This window comes from Lampris incognitus, chromosome 17 (genome assembly GCF_029633865.1).
Source record: "Lampris incognitus isolate fLamInc1 chromosome 17, fLamInc1.hap2, whole genome shotgun sequence".
In the NCBI taxonomy this organism is placed as follows: domain Eukaryota; kingdom Metazoa; phylum Chordata; class Actinopteri; order Lampriformes; family Lampridae; genus Lampris; species Lampris incognitus.
Window position 1 is genome coordinate 12,898,041 of NC_079227.1, and position 18,613 is coordinate 12,916,653.

Sequence of the window (18,613 nt, forward strand, 5' to 3'; positions counted from 1 at the left end):
TTGATCTCGTTCACGTGTTTCACGAATATGCTAGGCAGGTAGGTGCGTCGGAGTTGACAGGCACTTGGAATTACTCCGATGTTGCGGAGATTGCGTTCCAGATAGGACCTCAGGCCAACATTGTCCAGTGTGTGTAAGGGAATGTTGGCTGAAGTGAAAGCTTCTGTAAGTTTAATTACCTCACTCTGTCTATGCAATTGTGCAGTTGTTTTAGCTTGAAACGACTCTGACACAGTTTTCTGCAGTTTTCGGCTCTTCTCGGTTTCAATCGCCCGATCTGCGGTTTTCTTTTTATGGACGTCTGTCTGCAAATGCTTGTTGCAACTTGCTTTTCGAGTGTAGTCCACCGGGATGTTACACACTGAGCAAAATAACAAACCACCACTGACATGAAAATATTTTCTGGGTATTGTAGGGATCGTGCTTTAGCGGAGGTCTTTGCAGTTTTACTCGTTTTGAAGTTTTTGATCGGACCGTGACTAACGTTAGCTGTTCATTCATTCGCACTTCTAACGTAACCATGGGAATGTAACATTACACTGTAAACTTCCGCTAATTGGGACAATCTATGGGTCGGAGTGTAGGTCAAAATGTACAATGCTAGGCTATATGCGGTTCAGAAGTGATGGTTAAAATGCTTAGTGCCTATACAGATCACACTGTAGGCTACGTTAAGATTGACAGTTAGGCTACCATTCAAAACTGTAGAAAAATCACGGAAAGCACTAAAAACTGGGGAAATCGCTGACATGGCAAAAAAATGGCAAGAATCACGGAATCCGTGAAACCCGCGACTTCCGTGACAAACACCCAGCCTTACTAATAATACCATTATGAACTGATGAAGGCATGACTCCCCCTCTAGGAACACTCATGTAAATGCCTTTAGGTTATCGTTATCTGGTTAACAAGTTAAACATGACTGAGCAACCTGGGTTTTGGCTAAATGTTTTGATTTATTGGTGCACCGTGAACATCGTAGTCTGGTTTCTTTTGGTATTATGAAACTGCGTATGTGAAAGGTCCATGAATACCTGGGAGTTACAAGAAACCACACTATTTAGAGTCATGTGAAAACTAATAAAACAGTGTTTGAAGTGTATTTCTCCCTATAAGTGAGGAACTGTTGTGAATGTAAACATACTCACGGATTCAGTCGTCTAATTCCTCGGTGGTAGACTGTCAAGCAAGTCTGTCTCCAGATGAATGAAAATGACGCCAGCTGACAGTGAAGCAAACATGTCTGTAACCCTTTTGGAGGTGAAAACACACTGGAGTCTGGACATTGTCGTTTCCATCAATCAGTCTGACTTTAATCTCTTTTAAATCCCATCGTTCCAAAGAAACACTGACAGAGTTAGAACAACGGAACAGTTTTAGAAAAATAGCATCTTGAATATTAAAAGTACATCAGGCTTTGATAGTGGAGTGAGGAACATCTGAGGTTGGAATACGGACTTGATTTTTTCCCTGTGTTTCAAACACAATGTTTCGTTTAGCTTAGTTTAACCCGCAGTGTCTGGTTTCCTGCACCTATGGTGTGAGAAGGTTGTCTAAAACTGATCCCAGGCCTCCCAAACACAGTTACAATCTGATGCCACGTTCAATTCCACTGCTCTGGGATCCTCTGACATGCAGATTATGGAGCTCTGTTTGTTCAGATTACTGACACAACTCTGCTGGTAAACCATAACTGTACAACGGCAAAAGCTACGAAACCAAAGAAAACCTCATCAGCACTTCCGAGTTTTCTTAGAGCCGCACATAGATGGTTTGTCCAGGTTGCACCGTGGTCTCCATGTCTTTGCTCCTGTTCTACAAGTGTGGGCTGAGAATATAGAACAATGTCCTCCATAATATTGCCATGGCAACATGGACAACATTATTACGATCACTTGAAAGAGAGTGACCTGGTTACTTGGCAACCAGGACTATGGAGTCAGCGTGACTACCGGTAAAAACAACCATGGCTAAACTGTCACTGTAAGGCTCTAGATCCAGAAAGATTGTGGTAAAGGGCCGGTTCTAAAAGCCAATCGGGAGAGTGATTGTAGGGAAAAAGTGAACTGGTCAGAAAGAGAGCAGTTAGGATCAAAATATTCCTCTGTCTTACGTCTCAACAAATCTAAAGGTCCATCCCGCATAGCTGCCCACTGTGTGGAGTCCACCAGGCTTGGTAATCTCTATATTAATTCCTTAGCTGTAACTTGTCCCCTGGATTTGGTTGGTGAAAGAGAGTGTTGATCGGTGACCCAGACACCCCTGGCGAGCGAAGCCTTGGTTTAAACTTTTTCCTGCACAACCAGGTGTCTGGCTTGTCTTAAGGTGACTAACGTTGTACATCTGGACCCACTGTTGAGATGTTGTGGAGCTATCGGTCATTTGTCATTCCAAAACGATCAGGACTTTTCCTCCAAACTGTCTTTGTGGCAGCTAATTGGTTGCAGCGTCAGAATCAGCTGTTTTCAGCCAGCTGACAGTCTGGCTCCCTTCTCATTGGCCCACCAATTCGCAGCGGCAGTGCAGCAGGGCTGTGCAAGCTCCATACCACCACTTTGTACAAACTGCTTATTTGTGGCTTAAGGTCTGTGCCGACCCACAGTTTTCCATCCTCCAACCAGCTGAGCACCAAGAGGAGAGTTTCTGAGTCTTTGACCTTCTGTCCCTTGCAAGGATGTGAACCTTTATCCTTCAGGCGTGACATGAACCCAATCTGAGTCTCCTTCTGGGTGGTCGGGATATGAACCCTATCCCCTCCGAGACGACAGAAGACTGACCGACCCTCCTCTGTAAGTCTGGAGGGCTGTAGGCCACTGGAGACAGACATCAAGGTACACGTGTTAAGTTCCATCTTCATACTGATACAGGGATGCAGCATTATGTCTACAGCATATGGATGGAAGGGGCAGGTAGTGGTTATGTGTTCTGCAATTATAATAAAATGGCTCATCAGAATTAAGAGCACTCTCTTAAAATCAGTAAAATCGTCTGCCTTTGTAGTAAAATATTGCCCCTCGCTGTGATATATTTTTAACAGCGGCTTAAAAAAATATTCAGCCTCTGACCAGAAAGTTCTACACAGTGTAGTTGTAAATTGATACAAGTAACTGTTGTCATGCAAATTTTTTACAAGGTGTTGCTATGCAACGAACACTGTTGCTATGCACTGAACACCGTTGCTATGCAGTGAACACTGTTGTTATGCCACTCACCAGCCTGCCATTATGACCAGAGGATGAAAGCTAGGGAAAAGAATAAAAATAAAAATAAAAACTATGGAAAGCAAAAAAATAAGAGGAAAAGGAGAAATGTCAGATTTGAAAGGAATTCAGAAAATGTTCATTTAACATTAAAATATAACAACTCTGTCTTTGTCCCTGTAACCAGAGCCACACAGTGATCAGTATGAAGGCTGCATGTTGAATGTTGGCACCACAGTCCTGCTTCCTGGTTTAGGCAGATGATTATTTTCTGTCAGCTGATTTTTAGAGCATTATTAATTTTAACATGGTAATGTTAAGCGACACAGTGTTCTGTATTCACAGTCAACCTCTGACAGACCTGGAAAAGAGCAGCCTCAAACTTGCATTTGGGTCCAATTCAACCTGGACTAGACTCAGTTAAGAATGTACTAAACTCAGTCTGTGTGGCTCTGGTCAAACATGGACTAACAGTCATATATGGCCCTGGTCGAACCCGGACCAACTCTGTCTACACACGGTCAGATTTTCTCTTTTCATCCTTTCATACCTTCTCTTCTAGCTCCTTGATCTGTCGTTTCTGTGCTTCTATCCATTCTTCCAATTCTTTGTTCCTCTAGACAAACAGATCACACAAACACACACAGGTAAATGTCAGAAATGTGGGTTTTTGTTTTTGAATATATTTTTCAGATCTTGCAATAGTTACAGGTCATTACAAATATAACCCCACCCACCCCCTCCCACAACCTGTAACAGCAACAACATAAAATGTACAATACAATAAGACAACAACACAACAGTACATTGACAGTATGAGATACAAAATAAAACTGGCAAGTTGGCAAACTGCTTGGACTGCACACTGTCAGCATATAGTCAGCAACAGTAAGATGACTCAGGTGTCTAAGAACGCCTCAGATTACGGCCCCTCATCCGTAGGAAGCCTCTGCAGGGCATTAAAGAATAATATAAAGGGTTCATTTTGTGGTGAATTTATCACTTTAACCTCTCAGAGTATTTAATTTTCTCCAACTTAAGAAAGAACGTCACATCTTTAAGCCAAGAGGAGAATGAGGGAGGCAGTGCAGACTTCCGGTTAAGAAGAATTCTGCGACAGACTAACAGGGTTGCAGGTCAATTTCAAGGCCATCAGAAGAGTTTTAAAGATTGAATGCCAGTAGGGTTGCAATGTGGGACAGTGAACAAACATATGCGAGAGGTCACATGGGGAGGCACGACACCTGCCACAACTGTCAACTTACATTCACATATAGTTTGGATAGTCTGGATTTGGAGAAGTGTACTCTGTGCAAAACTTTGAATTGTCTAAGCCCGAGACGGGCACAGGAGGTGGTCGTTTGCACTCCATCAATTGCCTCATCCCACCATTCTTCATCCAATTCAACCCCCATTTCTTGTACCCAAGCAGTCTTTGTCTTGTTATATAAAATGCAACTTGATTGATTGTTCAAAGAACACGTATCTAGTCACACGCTAATTGAATAGATGTTGGAAATAACTGCCCTCTGTTGGGGGAGTAAAATTAAAAGCTCATCCCAGGGTTGTTTGGGAGGGAGAGCAGGAAAATTAGGAAAACAGGAGGAGACATAGTGCCTAACCTGGAAATAACGGAAGAGATGGGGGTAGGGAGAACTCAGAGGCTAGGGTGGGGAAGATAGCAAAGTGTCATTTACAAACAGGTCTTAGAATGTCCTTAAACCCTTTGCTTTTCCAAAGAGAGAATGTGCCATCCCTCAAGGAGGGGGAAAATAGGTGATTTCTATTGATAAGACCTGAAGGGATGTAGGTTTATATCACTTATATCACTTTACCTGTACACACGCACGGTCTTCGCTAGACCTGCTAATGTTAGTATGACAAACATTACATGGGTGGAGGGTAGGGAGGTGTCTGGCTGGGAGAGCTGGTGTTGGATCGGCTGGGGGAGCCTGGTCTGCTGTGTCTTGTGGGCCCAGGGACCACGGCCCTGTCTGGAGCTGTGCCCGAAGACGTAACACCGAGGGCGGTCTGACAGGACACGGAAGCGGGGCAGGCTAAGCCAACTGCTAGCCCATGCAGACCGGCAATTCCGATAACACCGAGGGCGGTCTGGCGGCAGCCTCACCTAGTCTTGACTGTTTTTTTAGTGTCGTAATGTGGAGTGCGGGGAGGTGTGTCGAAGGTGTCTGGCTGGGAGAGCTGGTGTTGGATCGGCTGAGGGAGTCTGGGCTGCTGCATCCTGTAGGCCCAAGGACCACAGCCCTAACCGGAGCTGCGCCCCAGCAGGAAACACAGAGGGCGGTCTGACAGGACGTGAAAGCGGGGTAGGCTAAGCTAACTGCTAGCTCATGCAGACCGGCAGTTCCAACAGTAATCTTGGCTGGCGTTCGTTCTCCTGGACAGCTTTTTTTTGTTGTTTAGTTTAGATATTAGGGGTGGGACGATTCACAAATCTCACGGTTCAATACATCTCACGATTTTGATTTCATACGATACAGTGGATGATTGGTAAACAAAAAACAAAACACCACTGCAGTTCTCTATTTTTCATTTATTTTAAGAATTAGGCCCAACATTTTGGCTTTATCAAGGCACCTTTTTAGACGTAATGCAAGTGCAAAAGTTCTAAAAAAAAATTGTGCCATCTTTTCTTGTTTTGTAACACAGTTGCTTTAATAAAACCATTAAAACATAATTCAGTAGCTAATTTAGAAGTGAAAATAACATAACCCGAGTAATATAATGAGCCGTCACAGTCAAATACCTCTCCATGGCTCCCGAGGTCCACGAGTCGGCGGTCAAAGCCAAGTGGTGCGCTTCACTTAACGCGTTCAGAATTCTACGCCATGTTTCGTCATACGGGTCAGGAATGATTTTGCATGCGATGTGGCGCCTTGTTGGTGAAGTGTAGCGGGGCTCCAATATTTTAATCATGTGTTTAAATCCAGAATCATCCACTACTGCAAGTGGCTGCAGGTCATGGGCTATGAACTGTCCACATGCTTTAGTGACTGATTTTGCTCTGTCTTGAATCAGTGGGCAACAGCTGTTTCAAAGCAACAGGAATAAGTTGTCGTGTCATTTTTTTGCTACCTATGCATGATGTTAATGACACCGAAGGATGATGCTGGCGTAAATGGGTAAAAACGTTCGTCATGTTCCCACCTGTGTAGGACACGTGTGTCGAGCAATGCCTGTATACCGTCTCCCTTCTATCAATGTCAAACTAAATCCATAATGCCTCCAAACAGCTGACCTGTAGGACGGCGGTGCGTCCTCAAGTTGTAGCTTAAGGTTTTCACCTTCGTTTGCCATTTTTCGCTTTATGCGGAACATCTATTTAGCTAGTGCAACACTTAAACGCGCATCCATCAATTGTGTCAACAGTCAGAAGGTTCCACATCCACAAACGAATCTGTTGAAGTGGCCTGTCTAATAGGCTAGCTATATTTATTGTATATCCCTGTGATGTTACAATGATTCAGGAAGATTTAAAATTACTATTTGTATTTATGGTGTTTTATTTCTGCATTTTCCCCAAGGCCACTACAAATTAGGCTACATAATGTCACCAAAGCATTAAGTTTAAATACTTGGGGTCAATTGTCCAAAGTAACAGGAAGTGCAGAAGAGAGGTGAAGAAGAGAGTGCAGGCAGGGTGGAGTGGGTGGAGAAGAGTGCCAGGAGTGATTTGTGACAGAAGGGTACCAGCAAGAGTTAAAGGGAAGGTTTACAAGATGGTTTTGAGACCAGCTATGTTATATGGTTTGGAGGCAGGGGCACTGATGAGAAGACAGGTGGTGGAGCTGGAGGAGGCAGAGTTGAAGATGCTAAGATTTTCATTGGGAGTGACAAAGGAGGACAGGATTAGGAACGATTATATTAGAGGGACAGTTTGGAGACAAAGCAAGAGAGGCAAGATTGAGATGGCTTGGACATGTGTGGAGGAGAGATGCTGGGTATATTGGGAGAAGGACGCTGAATATGGAGTTGCCAGGGAAGAGGAAAAGAGGAAGGCCAAAGAGGAGATTTATGGATGTGGTGAGAGAGGACATGCAGGTGGCTGGTGTGACAGAGGAAGATACAGAGGACAGGAAGAGATGGAAACGGATGATCTGCTGTGGTGACCCCTAACGGGAGCAGCCGAACGTAGTTGTAGTAGTAGTAGTAGTAATGTCACCAAAGCATGAAGTACATTCACCCAATAACACACGATATCGCGAAATGGGGAGTGTGTCGAACCGTGAAGACCGTATCGAACGATTCGGAATTCAATCCAGTATCATCCCACCTCTATTAGATATATGTGTTAGTTTGGATATGTGTGTTCTTGCAGTTCTTGCATATGTGTTTTTGTCTTTGTGTTGCACTGCTGTGGGCTGGGGGAAACGATGTGTCGTTTCATTTCATGTGCGCAAGTACATGAACTGAAACAACAAATAAAGTGCTTCTGTATATATTTATTTAACGCTCTGGTATCGGATCGGTGCACACCTCCTAGCTACAGTACTCTACCATAGCACCAATAACTCAGCAGCTCAATTGTACGAGTATAGAGAACAAGTAAACATAACATAAGGACAGTTCACCTTTAAGAAAGCTGGTATAGGCAGTGCATTGGATGCTGGTGTCATGTCTGACATGCTACAAATTTAAAATAAAGAAAACGGCGCACACGCCAACCTAGAACAATAGTGGCAAATAAATCAGAGTCAACGAAGTCATCAGACGTGCGCTGAACATGCCGCGGAAGCCTCGAAAAGTTATTTGGCATAATCCAGTGAGAGTTGGTAAGAAAAGTCTTTATAGTTTCAAGTGCAATGTATAACACACCTGAACCCTGGATATAAGTATAGGCTGGTATCACTTCTGACAAAACCTGAAAAAAAAGCAGCTTTCGTTGTTGCTTTACCTGTTGTGCATGATGCAGAAGGTCCATTCTCTCTCGGAGAATTTGGGCATCTCTCTCTCTTAACTCGCCCATTACTGCTCTTTTCCACTGGTCCATCGCTCTCCTAAGCCCCTCCCGCTCTTCCTCAGTCAGGACCTCAGACAGACGACGTCCCTCCGTCTTCCATCCCTCTATCCTGGAGCCCTCCTCCTGCTGCAGGGCTTCAAACAGCATGGCTTCCAGCTCTAAAATCCTCTGGGGGGGGGGGGGGGAGAGACAGAGTCCCCTATTACTACTAAACCTCCGAGTGTACAGTGGCTTTTTATGACTAGCCTACCAGTCTACAGGGGTTGCCTACTGTAGTAATTGGTTTAGGTCAGAATCAGCTGTGAAGTTTCTCCAGAATGCGTGTGGGACTTGGGGCCAATCCCAATGTCCCCCCTACAGCCTAAGCCCTGAACCCTCATGGACATAACTGACGTCACCCTGGTTAAGTGCATGAGTGTGAGAGGCTGCAAGGGCTCGAAATGGTATAAAGAGGATGAGACAGCACTTTGCGACATATCATGTTACCTTGACAATGCCAAAACATGTTTCTTACTATTTTCTTCACGGCCACGGCACTTAAGGGACCGACTGCCTGATCTGAACGTCTTCCAGGCTCTCGTGTTACAGAGTGGACGAGGGGTAATTGCCAAATAATCAATTTACTTGTTTTTGTCAAAACAGCATCATTAAGTGAAATGGTTGATGATAAACTAGCTGTGTATTACAGCATATGTTTGCATTGCTCTGATTTCATGTTGTTTTTTTTTATGTACCATCTTCAATCCTTGTTAATGTGGTGCTTGTTTGTAAATTCAGGCATACCAGTGCACCCAAGATGTCAGGCTGAACACCCACATGCCAGTCCTCTGGATATACATGGATGTGGAGCGAGACATGAGGTTTGACTTCAAGATGTCGAGGAAGGCTTTCAACGGTCTTCTGAACAGCAGAGGGCGCATGATTATGGCAGCCGATGAAGGTTTGTTGTACAATGAAATTAACGTTGAGCCAAGTCAAATTCCTTTTAGTTTACATTAACACGTAGATGTTATAGGTAAACTTTTTTTCTCGTAACCATTGGGGTTAGTCTCTCAATCCACGCTTTTTTGTTAACCTTTTTTTTTTAATGCTTCCGGGCTTCCCCTAGTAACCCCGTGTTTAATGTCACAATGCTATGAACTGTAGATCTTTCCCTCAGGCAAAGTCAGCAGAAATGCGGACTTACAGGAAGTGTGTATAAAGGGCTCAAAACGTCTGCGAGAGCCCTCGTGCACTTGACGACTTGACAACGGGACAGCCCTAAGCCCCCACGGACTTAGCGGGAAGCCACCTCAAAGTCCGTGAGTCCATGAGTGTGGACATTGGGATTGGGCCTCAGATTTCATTTAGACTTTGAAACAAAAATAACAGACGATGGGTCATCGATCTTGATTGGTTGACCGACCACATAACTAATTGTCTCTGATAACACTGGTCTACAAAAATATAGTTTTTTTTTTCTTGCATGGACTTTGGAAACTGTTTTTGGCTAATTTTGGGCTGCTGAATCCAAATCTGAGCTCAGATTTGCTCTATCACATCAAGTTTTTGTGCTATCTGTATGCTCCTTATTCAGGATTTTACAAAAGTTGACCATCTAGTCTGGCAATCTTGGTGGGGATAAAAATTACCCCTATTAATTTCCTAAGTAATTTCATGCTAGGCTGAGTGTTTATTTATTCATTGTAATCATTTTTGCATCTATCGATCTTCTAATGCAACAGTGTTTTTTTAACTTCGAGCGTAAAATTGCTGTTTTCTCAAAAATAATGATTTTTCATAGTTCAAAAACCTGATGTGATAGGCAAAAACTAATGCCAGATTTGGATTCAGCACCCAAGAGTTAGCAAGAATCCGTTGAAAAACCCCATGCAAGAAAAATTGTGTTGACCAGTGTAATGCAACTTCCTGTCTCTGCCTCCAAGGTGACCACCTAATGAAAGATGGCGAGTGTGGGTTACAGTCTGGCAGGTGCCGTTACGCCCTTTCCAGAAAAAACATAGTTGGAAACTACCAGATCCCCGTCAAAGTAAAGTTGGAATGAACATATCACCATGGCCGTTATTTACGGATGACTGCTCTCTTAACTATAAGGAGCAGCTGGTTTGTAGCCTCAACATGCTCTGCACGCCATCTTGAGAATCCAGGAAAGCCTGCTGGTTTCCTTGATTCATGGAGCCAATACATCATATACTCTACTATTCTGAACAGCGGGCAGGCTATGGTCCAACCTTGTAAGTCTGGTCACGATAGGAGCAGAAATGGGGGGTTTGCGTGATTCTGATCTCTAGTGGGAATGTTCATCTAAATCCCTGCCCTGGACATAATCAGCAAATGCCAAGTATAAGGCATTCCTGGGCCCACAGATGGATTACCGATTAAAACAAACCACATGGGCATGTCTGGTTCTGCTGTAATCTAAACTGTTTGACTATATTAGGTCTTTAGATATCTTAGGAGTTTTAAAAGTTGTGTAACAACAACTCAATGCTTGAGCTCACAGGAAAATAATAGAAATCTACCAGTCTATTCATTTTGGTCCATGTTGATACTGAAGAAGAAAAAAAACCCAAAAATAATACCCCCCCCCACTTTTTCTCCCCAATTGTACCTGGCCAATTACCCCACTTTTCCGAGCCGTCCCGGTTGCTGCATCATCCCCTCTGCCAATCTGAGAGTGCTGCAGCCTACCACATGCCTCCTCCGATACGTGTAGTCGCCAGCCGCTTCTTTTCACCTGACAGTGAAGAGATTCACCAGGGGGTCGTAGCATGTGGGAGGATCACGCTATTTCACCCAGTTCCCCCCCAAACAGGCGCCCCGACTGACCAGAGGTGGAGCTAGTGCAGCGACCAGGACAAATACCCACATCCTGCTTCCCACCTGCAGACACGGCCAGTTGTGTCTGTACACCTGACCAAGTTGGAGGTAACACGGGGATTAGAACCAGCAATCCCTGTGTTGGCAGGTAACGGGATAGACCACTACACTACCCGGATGCCCGAACAAGAATATTATTAATTTCACAAGTATTAAATAGACCACAAGAGGAAAGTGGATTTCAATGAGATTGACATTTCAAGCACTATGAACAAACATGTTTCTCAAAATTTCTTCATTAAACACAGAAGCTTTTTTTGCTCCATGATGAATTGTATGTCAACACAACCCCATGATCCCTCCCTGGTTTCTCCTACGATGTAGTTCCCATCCCATTTGTGCTACCGAGTGTTGTCTAACGTAACTTATTCTCAATAAATCAATTTTAAAAAATGTCTGTATCCATGTCACTCTATCTCTGCCCATCACTCTCTCTACATCACCACCTATGTCTCCACCTCCAGGCACGTCTACATGCATATTCCATAACATCAGTATTTCAGAACAAATTGCAGGTTACAGTGCCTTGCAAAAGTGTTCAAACCCTTTGACAGTCACCACTAATTTCTGGATCATAAGATACTCCACACATCTGTTTCTCAACAATATTATTTTTGTGAACCCATAAGCTCTAACAGCATGTTCACAGAGCCAAAATAAGTTATGTTTCGCTGACTTTTTGTAAATAAATTAAAAACTAAAATATAGTGCTTGCATAAGTATTCAACGCCCACATATCAATACTTTGTAGAGTACCCTTTTACTGCAATAACAGTCATGATTCTCTTGGGGTAAGTATGTACAAGCTCTGCACATTCTTCTGGAGTAATTTTGGCCCATTCTTCTTGGCAAAATTTGTACAGGTCTTGCTGGTTGGTAGGATGGCGCCTCTGGACTGTGATTTTCAGTCTGTGCCACAGATTTTCAATAGGGTTGAGGTCCGGACTTTGACTTGACCACTCCAAAACATTCACATTTTGTTGCTGAGCCATGCCATTGTTGTTTTAGCCTTGTGCTTAGGCTCATTGTCCTGCTGGGAGGTGAACCTTCTCTCAAGCTTCAGTTTTATGGCAGACTGCAACAGGTTTTCTTTCAATATTTCCCTGTATTCCCCTGCTCCATCTATTCGTCCCTCAATTTGAGCAAGGTTCCCGGTCTCTGCAGATGAAAAGCAACCCCATAGCATTATGCTGCCGCTGCCATGCTTCACTGTAGGGGGGACGTTTTTTAGGGCATGAGCAATGTTAGGTTTGCACCACACAACACTTTGAGTTTTGGCCAAAAAGCTCAACTTTCATCTCATCTGATCATAAAACCTTTACCCACATCCTAACTGGGTCTCTCTCAGGCTTGGTAGCAAACTCCAAGCGTGCATTTATATGCATAGTTTTGAGCAACGGCTTCTTTTGTGCCACCCTCACACACAGGCCAGATTTATGGAGAGCCATGATATGGTCGACTCATGCACATTTACTCCAGTTCCTGCCACTGACCTCTGGAGATCCTTCAAAGTGATTGCAGGATCGCCTGTGGCTTTCCTCACCAGCCCACGTCTTGCTCGGACACTTAGCTTTGAGGGACGGCCTGCCCTACAAAGCGTCTGTGTGGTGCGATACAGCTTCCACTTCCTGACAATGGATCCAGCAGTGTTCCGTGGGACATCCAAACACTTGGATATAGTTTTGTATCCCTTTCCCACCTTCTGCATTTTAATCACTTTGTCTCTTACTTCAGTATTGTGCTCCTTTGTCTTCATTTTCTGATGGAGTTCACGCCCGGCTAATGAACTTTACTCAGAGTGCTTTTTATACCCATAAATGAGACGGTTTAATATCTTACAGGTGCACACTAATTACGTATGTTCAATTGTTTTTACCTGAGTTTGTTTTAGGAATAATTTGTCATTTGTGTAAACTTGGAGCTTTCAGAGCACAAGGGGTTGAATACATATGCAAGCACTATAGTTTAGTTTTTATTTTATTGATAATTAATAATAACAATTTATTAATAATAATGTATTGATAATTTAATAATCTATCAATAAAAAGTCACAAAAGAATTCTGGAGTGAGTTGGATGAAGTGGTGGAGAGGGTACCCAAGGGGGAGAGAGTGGTGATTGGAATGGAATTCAGTGGGCATGTTGGTGAAGGGAACAGAGGTGATGAGGAGGTGATGGGCAGGTATGGTGTCAAGGAGAGAAATGTGGAAGGACGGATGGTGGTGGATTTTGCGAAAAGGATGGAAATGGCTGTGGTGAATACATATTTCAAGAAGAGGGAAGAACACAGGGTGGTGTGAGAGAGTGAAGGAAAGTGCACACACGTGGACTATATCTTATGTAGAAGGTGTGATCTGAAAGAGACTGGAGACTGCAAGGTGGTGACAGGGGAGAACGTAGCTAGGCGGCATCGGATGGTGGTCTGTAGGATGACTTTGGAGACCAAGAAGAGGAAGCGAGTGAAGGCAGAGCCAAGGATCAAATGGTGGAAGTTGAAGAAGGAAGACTGTTGTGTGGAGATCAGGGAGGAGTTAAAACAGGCACTGGGTGGTAGTGAAGAGTTACTAGATGGCTGGGCAACCACTGCAGAAACAGTGAGGGAGACAGCTAGGAAGGTACTTGGTGTGTCATCAGGATAGAGGAAGGAAGACAAGGAGACTTGGTGGTGGAATGAGGAAGTTCAGCAAAGTATACAGAGGAAGAGGTTGGCAAAGAAGAAGTGAGATAGTCAGAGAGATGAAGAAAGTAGACAGGAGTACAAGGAGACGCAGCGTTTAGTGAAGAGAGAGGCGGCAAAGGCAAAGGAAAAGGCGTATGGTGAGTTGTATTAGAGGTTAGACACTAAGGAAGGAGAAAAGGACTTGTACCAAGTGGCTGGACAGAGGGACCGAGCTGGGAAGGATGTGCAGCAGGTAAGGGCGATCAAGGATAGAGATGGAAATGTGCTGACAAGTGAGGAGATTGTGTTGAGAAGGTGGAAGGAGTACTTTGAGGGGCTGATGAATGAAGAAAATGAGAGAGAGAGAGAGAAGGTTGGATGATGTGGGGATAGTGAATCAGCAAGTGCAGTGGATTAGCAAGGAGGGAGTGAGGGCAGCTATGAAGAGTAGAAAGGCGATTGGTCCAGATGACATATACCTGTGGAGGCATGGCGATGTTTAGAAGAGATGGCAGTGGAGTTTTTAACTAGACTCTTTAACACAATCTTGGAAAGTGAGAGGATGCTGAGTGAGAGGATGATCACCAAGCCCTGCAATGCCAAGAGCTGAATAGTAATAGGAACCCCCTTACTCAACTGGTCACGAGGCTGAGAGCACAAACCTGCTCTATTAACAGACCTCAGGAACAGGACACATCACCAATCAGACCCAATCAAATTACGAAACAGTTAAAACAAAACTACATCACACATTGGCAAAGACAAACAAAAACACAGAGCAAAATGCAGTGCTATCTGGCTCTAAATCGACAGTACACCATCACAGATTATTTGAGCATGGTGACTGATCAACAACTAAGAAGAACCTTGACTGTGTACAGACTGAGAGAGCACAGCCTTGCTATTGAGAAGGGGAGACACAGGAAACCTGCTCCCTGCAGAGCAAAGGCTGTGCTGTCACTGCACCCTCGGTGAGCCTGAAACAGAGCTACACTTCCTCACCACATGTGACAAATATAAACATGTTAGAGAAGCACATTTTAAACAATTCCAACTAATAACTAATAACAAAAGGTTTTCTTAACCTATCAGATGAAGAAAAACTACCAGTCCCGCTACGGGAAGACTCAAAGAGCTGTAAGTTAGCAGCAGTCTATGTTGCTGCCTGCCATAAAGCGAGGGACAGGGAGTGACACTCACCTGACACATTGTTGCTGCCATATTTGATGACAGTGTGTTCTTTTGTCTTGTATTATGTTTCTTTGTTGTACTGTTTCTTTGCTGTAGTGTGTTTGTTTTCAATGGTGTTTTCCAATTGATGTTTAGCTTTTTATTTCCCCCTCTCTTTTTTCCATGTTTGGACACTTGCTTTGACAATATGTACATTGTTACGTCATGCTAATAAAGCCATTTGAATTGAATTGAATTGGATGCCTGAGGAGTGGAGAAGAAGTATACTGGTACCGATTTTCAAGAATAAGGGCGATGTGCAGAACTGTAGCAACTACAGAGGTATACAGTTGATCAGCCACAGCATGAAGATATGGGAAAGAGTAATAGAAGCTAGGTTAAGAGGAGAGGTGACGATTAGCGGGCAGCAGTATGGTTTCATGCTACAAAAGAGCACTACAGATGTGATGTTAGCTTTGAGAATGTTGATGGAGAAGTGTAGAGAAGGCCAGAAGGAGTTACATTATGTCTTTGTGGATTTAGAGAAAGCATATGACGGTGCTGAGAGAGGAGGTGTGGTATTGTATGAAGAAGTTGGGAGTTGCAGAGAAGTATGTAGGAGTGGTGCAGGATATGTACGAGGGAAGTGTGACAGTGGTGAGGTGTGCGGTTGGAAAGATGGATGGGTTCAAGGTGGAGGTGGGATAACATCAAGGATCGGCTCTGAGCCCTTTTTTGTTTGTAATGGTGATGGACGAGATCAGGCAGGCGTCTCTACGGACTATGATGTTTGCGGATAACATTGTGATCTGTAGCAAGAGTAGGCTGCGGGTGAAGGAGAGCCTGGACAGGTGGAGGTATGTACTGGAGAGAAGAGGAATCAAAGTCAGAAGGAGCAAGATGGAATACATACGCATGAATGAGAGCGAGGACAGTGGAATGGTGAGGATGCAAGGAGTAGAGGTGACGAAGGCATATGAGTTTAAATACTTGGGGTCAACTGTATAAAGTAACGGGGAGTGCAGGAGAGAGGTGAAAAAGAGAGTGCAGGCAGGGTGGAGTGGGTGGAGAATAGTGTCAGGAGTGATTTGTGACAAAAGGGTACCAACAAGAGTTAAAGGGAAGGTTTACAAGATGGTAGTGAGACCAGCTATGTTATATGGTTTGGAGACAGTGGCACTGACGAAAAGACAGGAGGCGGAGCTGGAGGTTGCAGAGTTGAAGATGCTAAGATTTTTATTGGGAGTGATGAAGAAGGACAGGATTAGGAACGAGTATATTAGAGGGACAGCTCAGGTTGGACAGTTTGGAGACAAAGCAAGAGAGGCAAGATTGAGATGGCTTGGACATGTGTGGAGGAGAGATGCTGGGTATATTGGGAGAAGGATGCTGAATTTGGAGCTGCCAGGGAAAAGGAAAAGAGGAAGGCCAAAGAGGAGGTTCATGGATGTGGTGAGGGAGGACAGGCAGGTGGCTGGTATGACAGAGGAAGATGCAGAGGACAGGAAGAGATGGAAACGGATGATCCACTGTGGCAACCCCTAACGGGAGCAGCTGAAAGTAGTAGTGGTAGATTAATAAAAAGTCAGCGAATCACAACTTATTATGGCTTTGGGAACATGTTGTTAGAGTTTATGGGTTCACAAAAATAATATTGTTCAGGAACGGACGTCTGAATAGCTTTTATAATCCAGAAATTAGTGATGACTGTCCAGGGGGTTGAATACTTTTGCAAGGCACTGTATATCCTCCTGGTTCCAGGCCAGCAAAACTGTTCTGAAACCAGCTGAGATTCTTTTTACACAAGCCTTGAAATCTTTTCGATAGGAAATCATTAAATCACCATCATTTTAACATATTGTCCAAATACAGCCACTTAGGTTCTGAAAATCTCAGTTTACAGACGTTTGATTGGTGTTTAAGATAATTCACATCGCTGCTCCTCCACCATTAAAAGTGCTTTTTTCAGCTGCAATCTGAGCTAATGAGCAGAACCCCTCAATCTGCTCTAAACTCAGACTTAAACATCCCTGTGCGGCACACCACCTTTGGACAATCTGCTTTTTCATTTACGACCATTAAACTGGAATATGCTCCCAGCTGAGCTTAAAACTTGCACACAGACTTCCATTCTTTTGGCCACAGTGCAAAAAACGGATGCTGAGCCAACAGTCATGTCAACATTAATTTGACTGTGATTCTGATTTTAATTGTAATGAATTATAATTTTAGTTGTGCTGGTATTCATGTTGATGTGTGCTTGTAGAGTTGTCTGCATAATTGCAATGTGATAGAGTTTATGTAATGGTGTTGCAGGCAAATAAATGTTTTTAGTGTCTGGTGATTGCTCTGTGCGTACCTGCTCAGGGACCAGGGCAGATGGAAAATAGCGAAATCTGGCATAAATCATCTCTTCTCATTCCGAGATTTATGTTTTTATGCATGGTCCTTGTTCAATAAATAAAAGTCTGAAGTCTAATCATTAAAGGAGGAACGATTGTTAGTGATGACCAGTCACTCTATGCTGACATCTGCACAGAGGATGAAACCACCGAGTAATCAAATTACTTATCTAATACCTTGTTAACCTGCCCCCCCCCCCCCCACACACGTTCACAACCCTACCCAGGTACTTCTTAATTTGAGTTTGTTTTTAATATTCTGGCTTTACTGGCCTATAATGAGTGGTACATTTTAGCAGGAGTTGCTGAGGGGTACTGAGTAAAATGAGATGACCTACTCACTGCCCTCCCACCCGTCACTGATAAGATACAGCCTTCTGCCTTTCATTTGCCTTAATTCAGTAACGTCACACTTTGTCACTAGCGTGCAGCGTGTTAGTCATTGAGTCTGTTAGTTTGGGTGCTGGTGTGGATTAGCCACAGACCTTGTGAGCTTGGTCCATCGACTGTTTCCTGTAGTCCAGCTCCTCATCAAGGTAACCTTTCTGTTTACTGAACAGGTCCTGATAAGACAGACACACACAAACACACATCTGAAAAACACAGACATCTAAAACCAACTTACTTTACATAATATGCACATATTGTCCTGGAGTTCATTAGCGCAACATATGTGGTGTTGATTATCATAACTGATCTTTTTCGTTTGTTTGTTTCTGTTAATATTGAAAATTAAAAACCTTATTTGTAAAACAATAATGCAGCGCTGAGCATAAAAACAGATGTTAAAAACAGCAGCGTGCACATCCAAATCTGAGTAGTACAGATACTGGATCAAAAAATACAATGACGATAAGAAATTATTCACCCACTGGGACTGAAGCTCCCTGGTTTATTAACTGTTTCTACCAGAACGGTCTCTTTCATGCGAACACACACATGCAGGAAACGGGAGTTGTAAATAAGAATCAAAGAGTGATGTTTAGAGAGAATATGCACTTATGACCTCTGATGACTAGTAGTTCTCCTGATTTCCTAGTGAAATACGCTTATTGTAAGTTGCTTTGGATAAAAGCATCGGCTAAATGACTGTAATGTAATGTAATGACGTCATTACTACGTAATCTCTTCTGTAGAATCAGTTATTAATTTGTTGTCGCCTCTAACATGTCCTACCTTTTTTATTTACTGTGTACATGTCACCCACACGATCTCACATTAGAATGACATATTTATGAAGCTTTTAAGATAAAGGTGTATAAAAATTAAACTAATATTAAAGGAGTCATATTCTGATAATATTAATAAGAAATGTCCATGTA

The 18,613-nt window shown here is 43.4% G+C and overlaps 1 protein-coding gene across 1 annotated transcript in view; it reads right to left on the minus strand.

Annotated features, from left to right (window-relative positions):
• Window positions 1–1,296: 1,296 nt before the first annotated feature.
• The window catches only part of jakmip3 (Janus kinase and microtubule interacting protein 3), a 59,388-nt gene continuing 42,071 nt past the window's right edge, over window positions 1,297–18,613 (minus strand). The window contains exons 20-24 of the mRNA XM_056296602.1: window positions 17,777–17,854; window positions 8,116–8,349; window positions 3,751–3,816; window positions 3,213–3,273; window positions 1,297–2,813 (exon numbers count right to left, since the gene is read on the minus strand). Of these exons, the coding sequence (XP_056152577.1) occupies window positions 3,223–3,273; window positions 3,751–3,816; window positions 8,116–8,349; window positions 17,777–17,854 (429 nt within the window). The 3' untranslated portion in view covers window positions 1,297–2,813; window positions 3,213–3,222. The remainder of the gene's footprint in view (window positions 2,814–3,212; window positions 3,274–3,750; window positions 3,817–8,115; window positions 8,350–17,776; window positions 17,855–18,613) is intronic.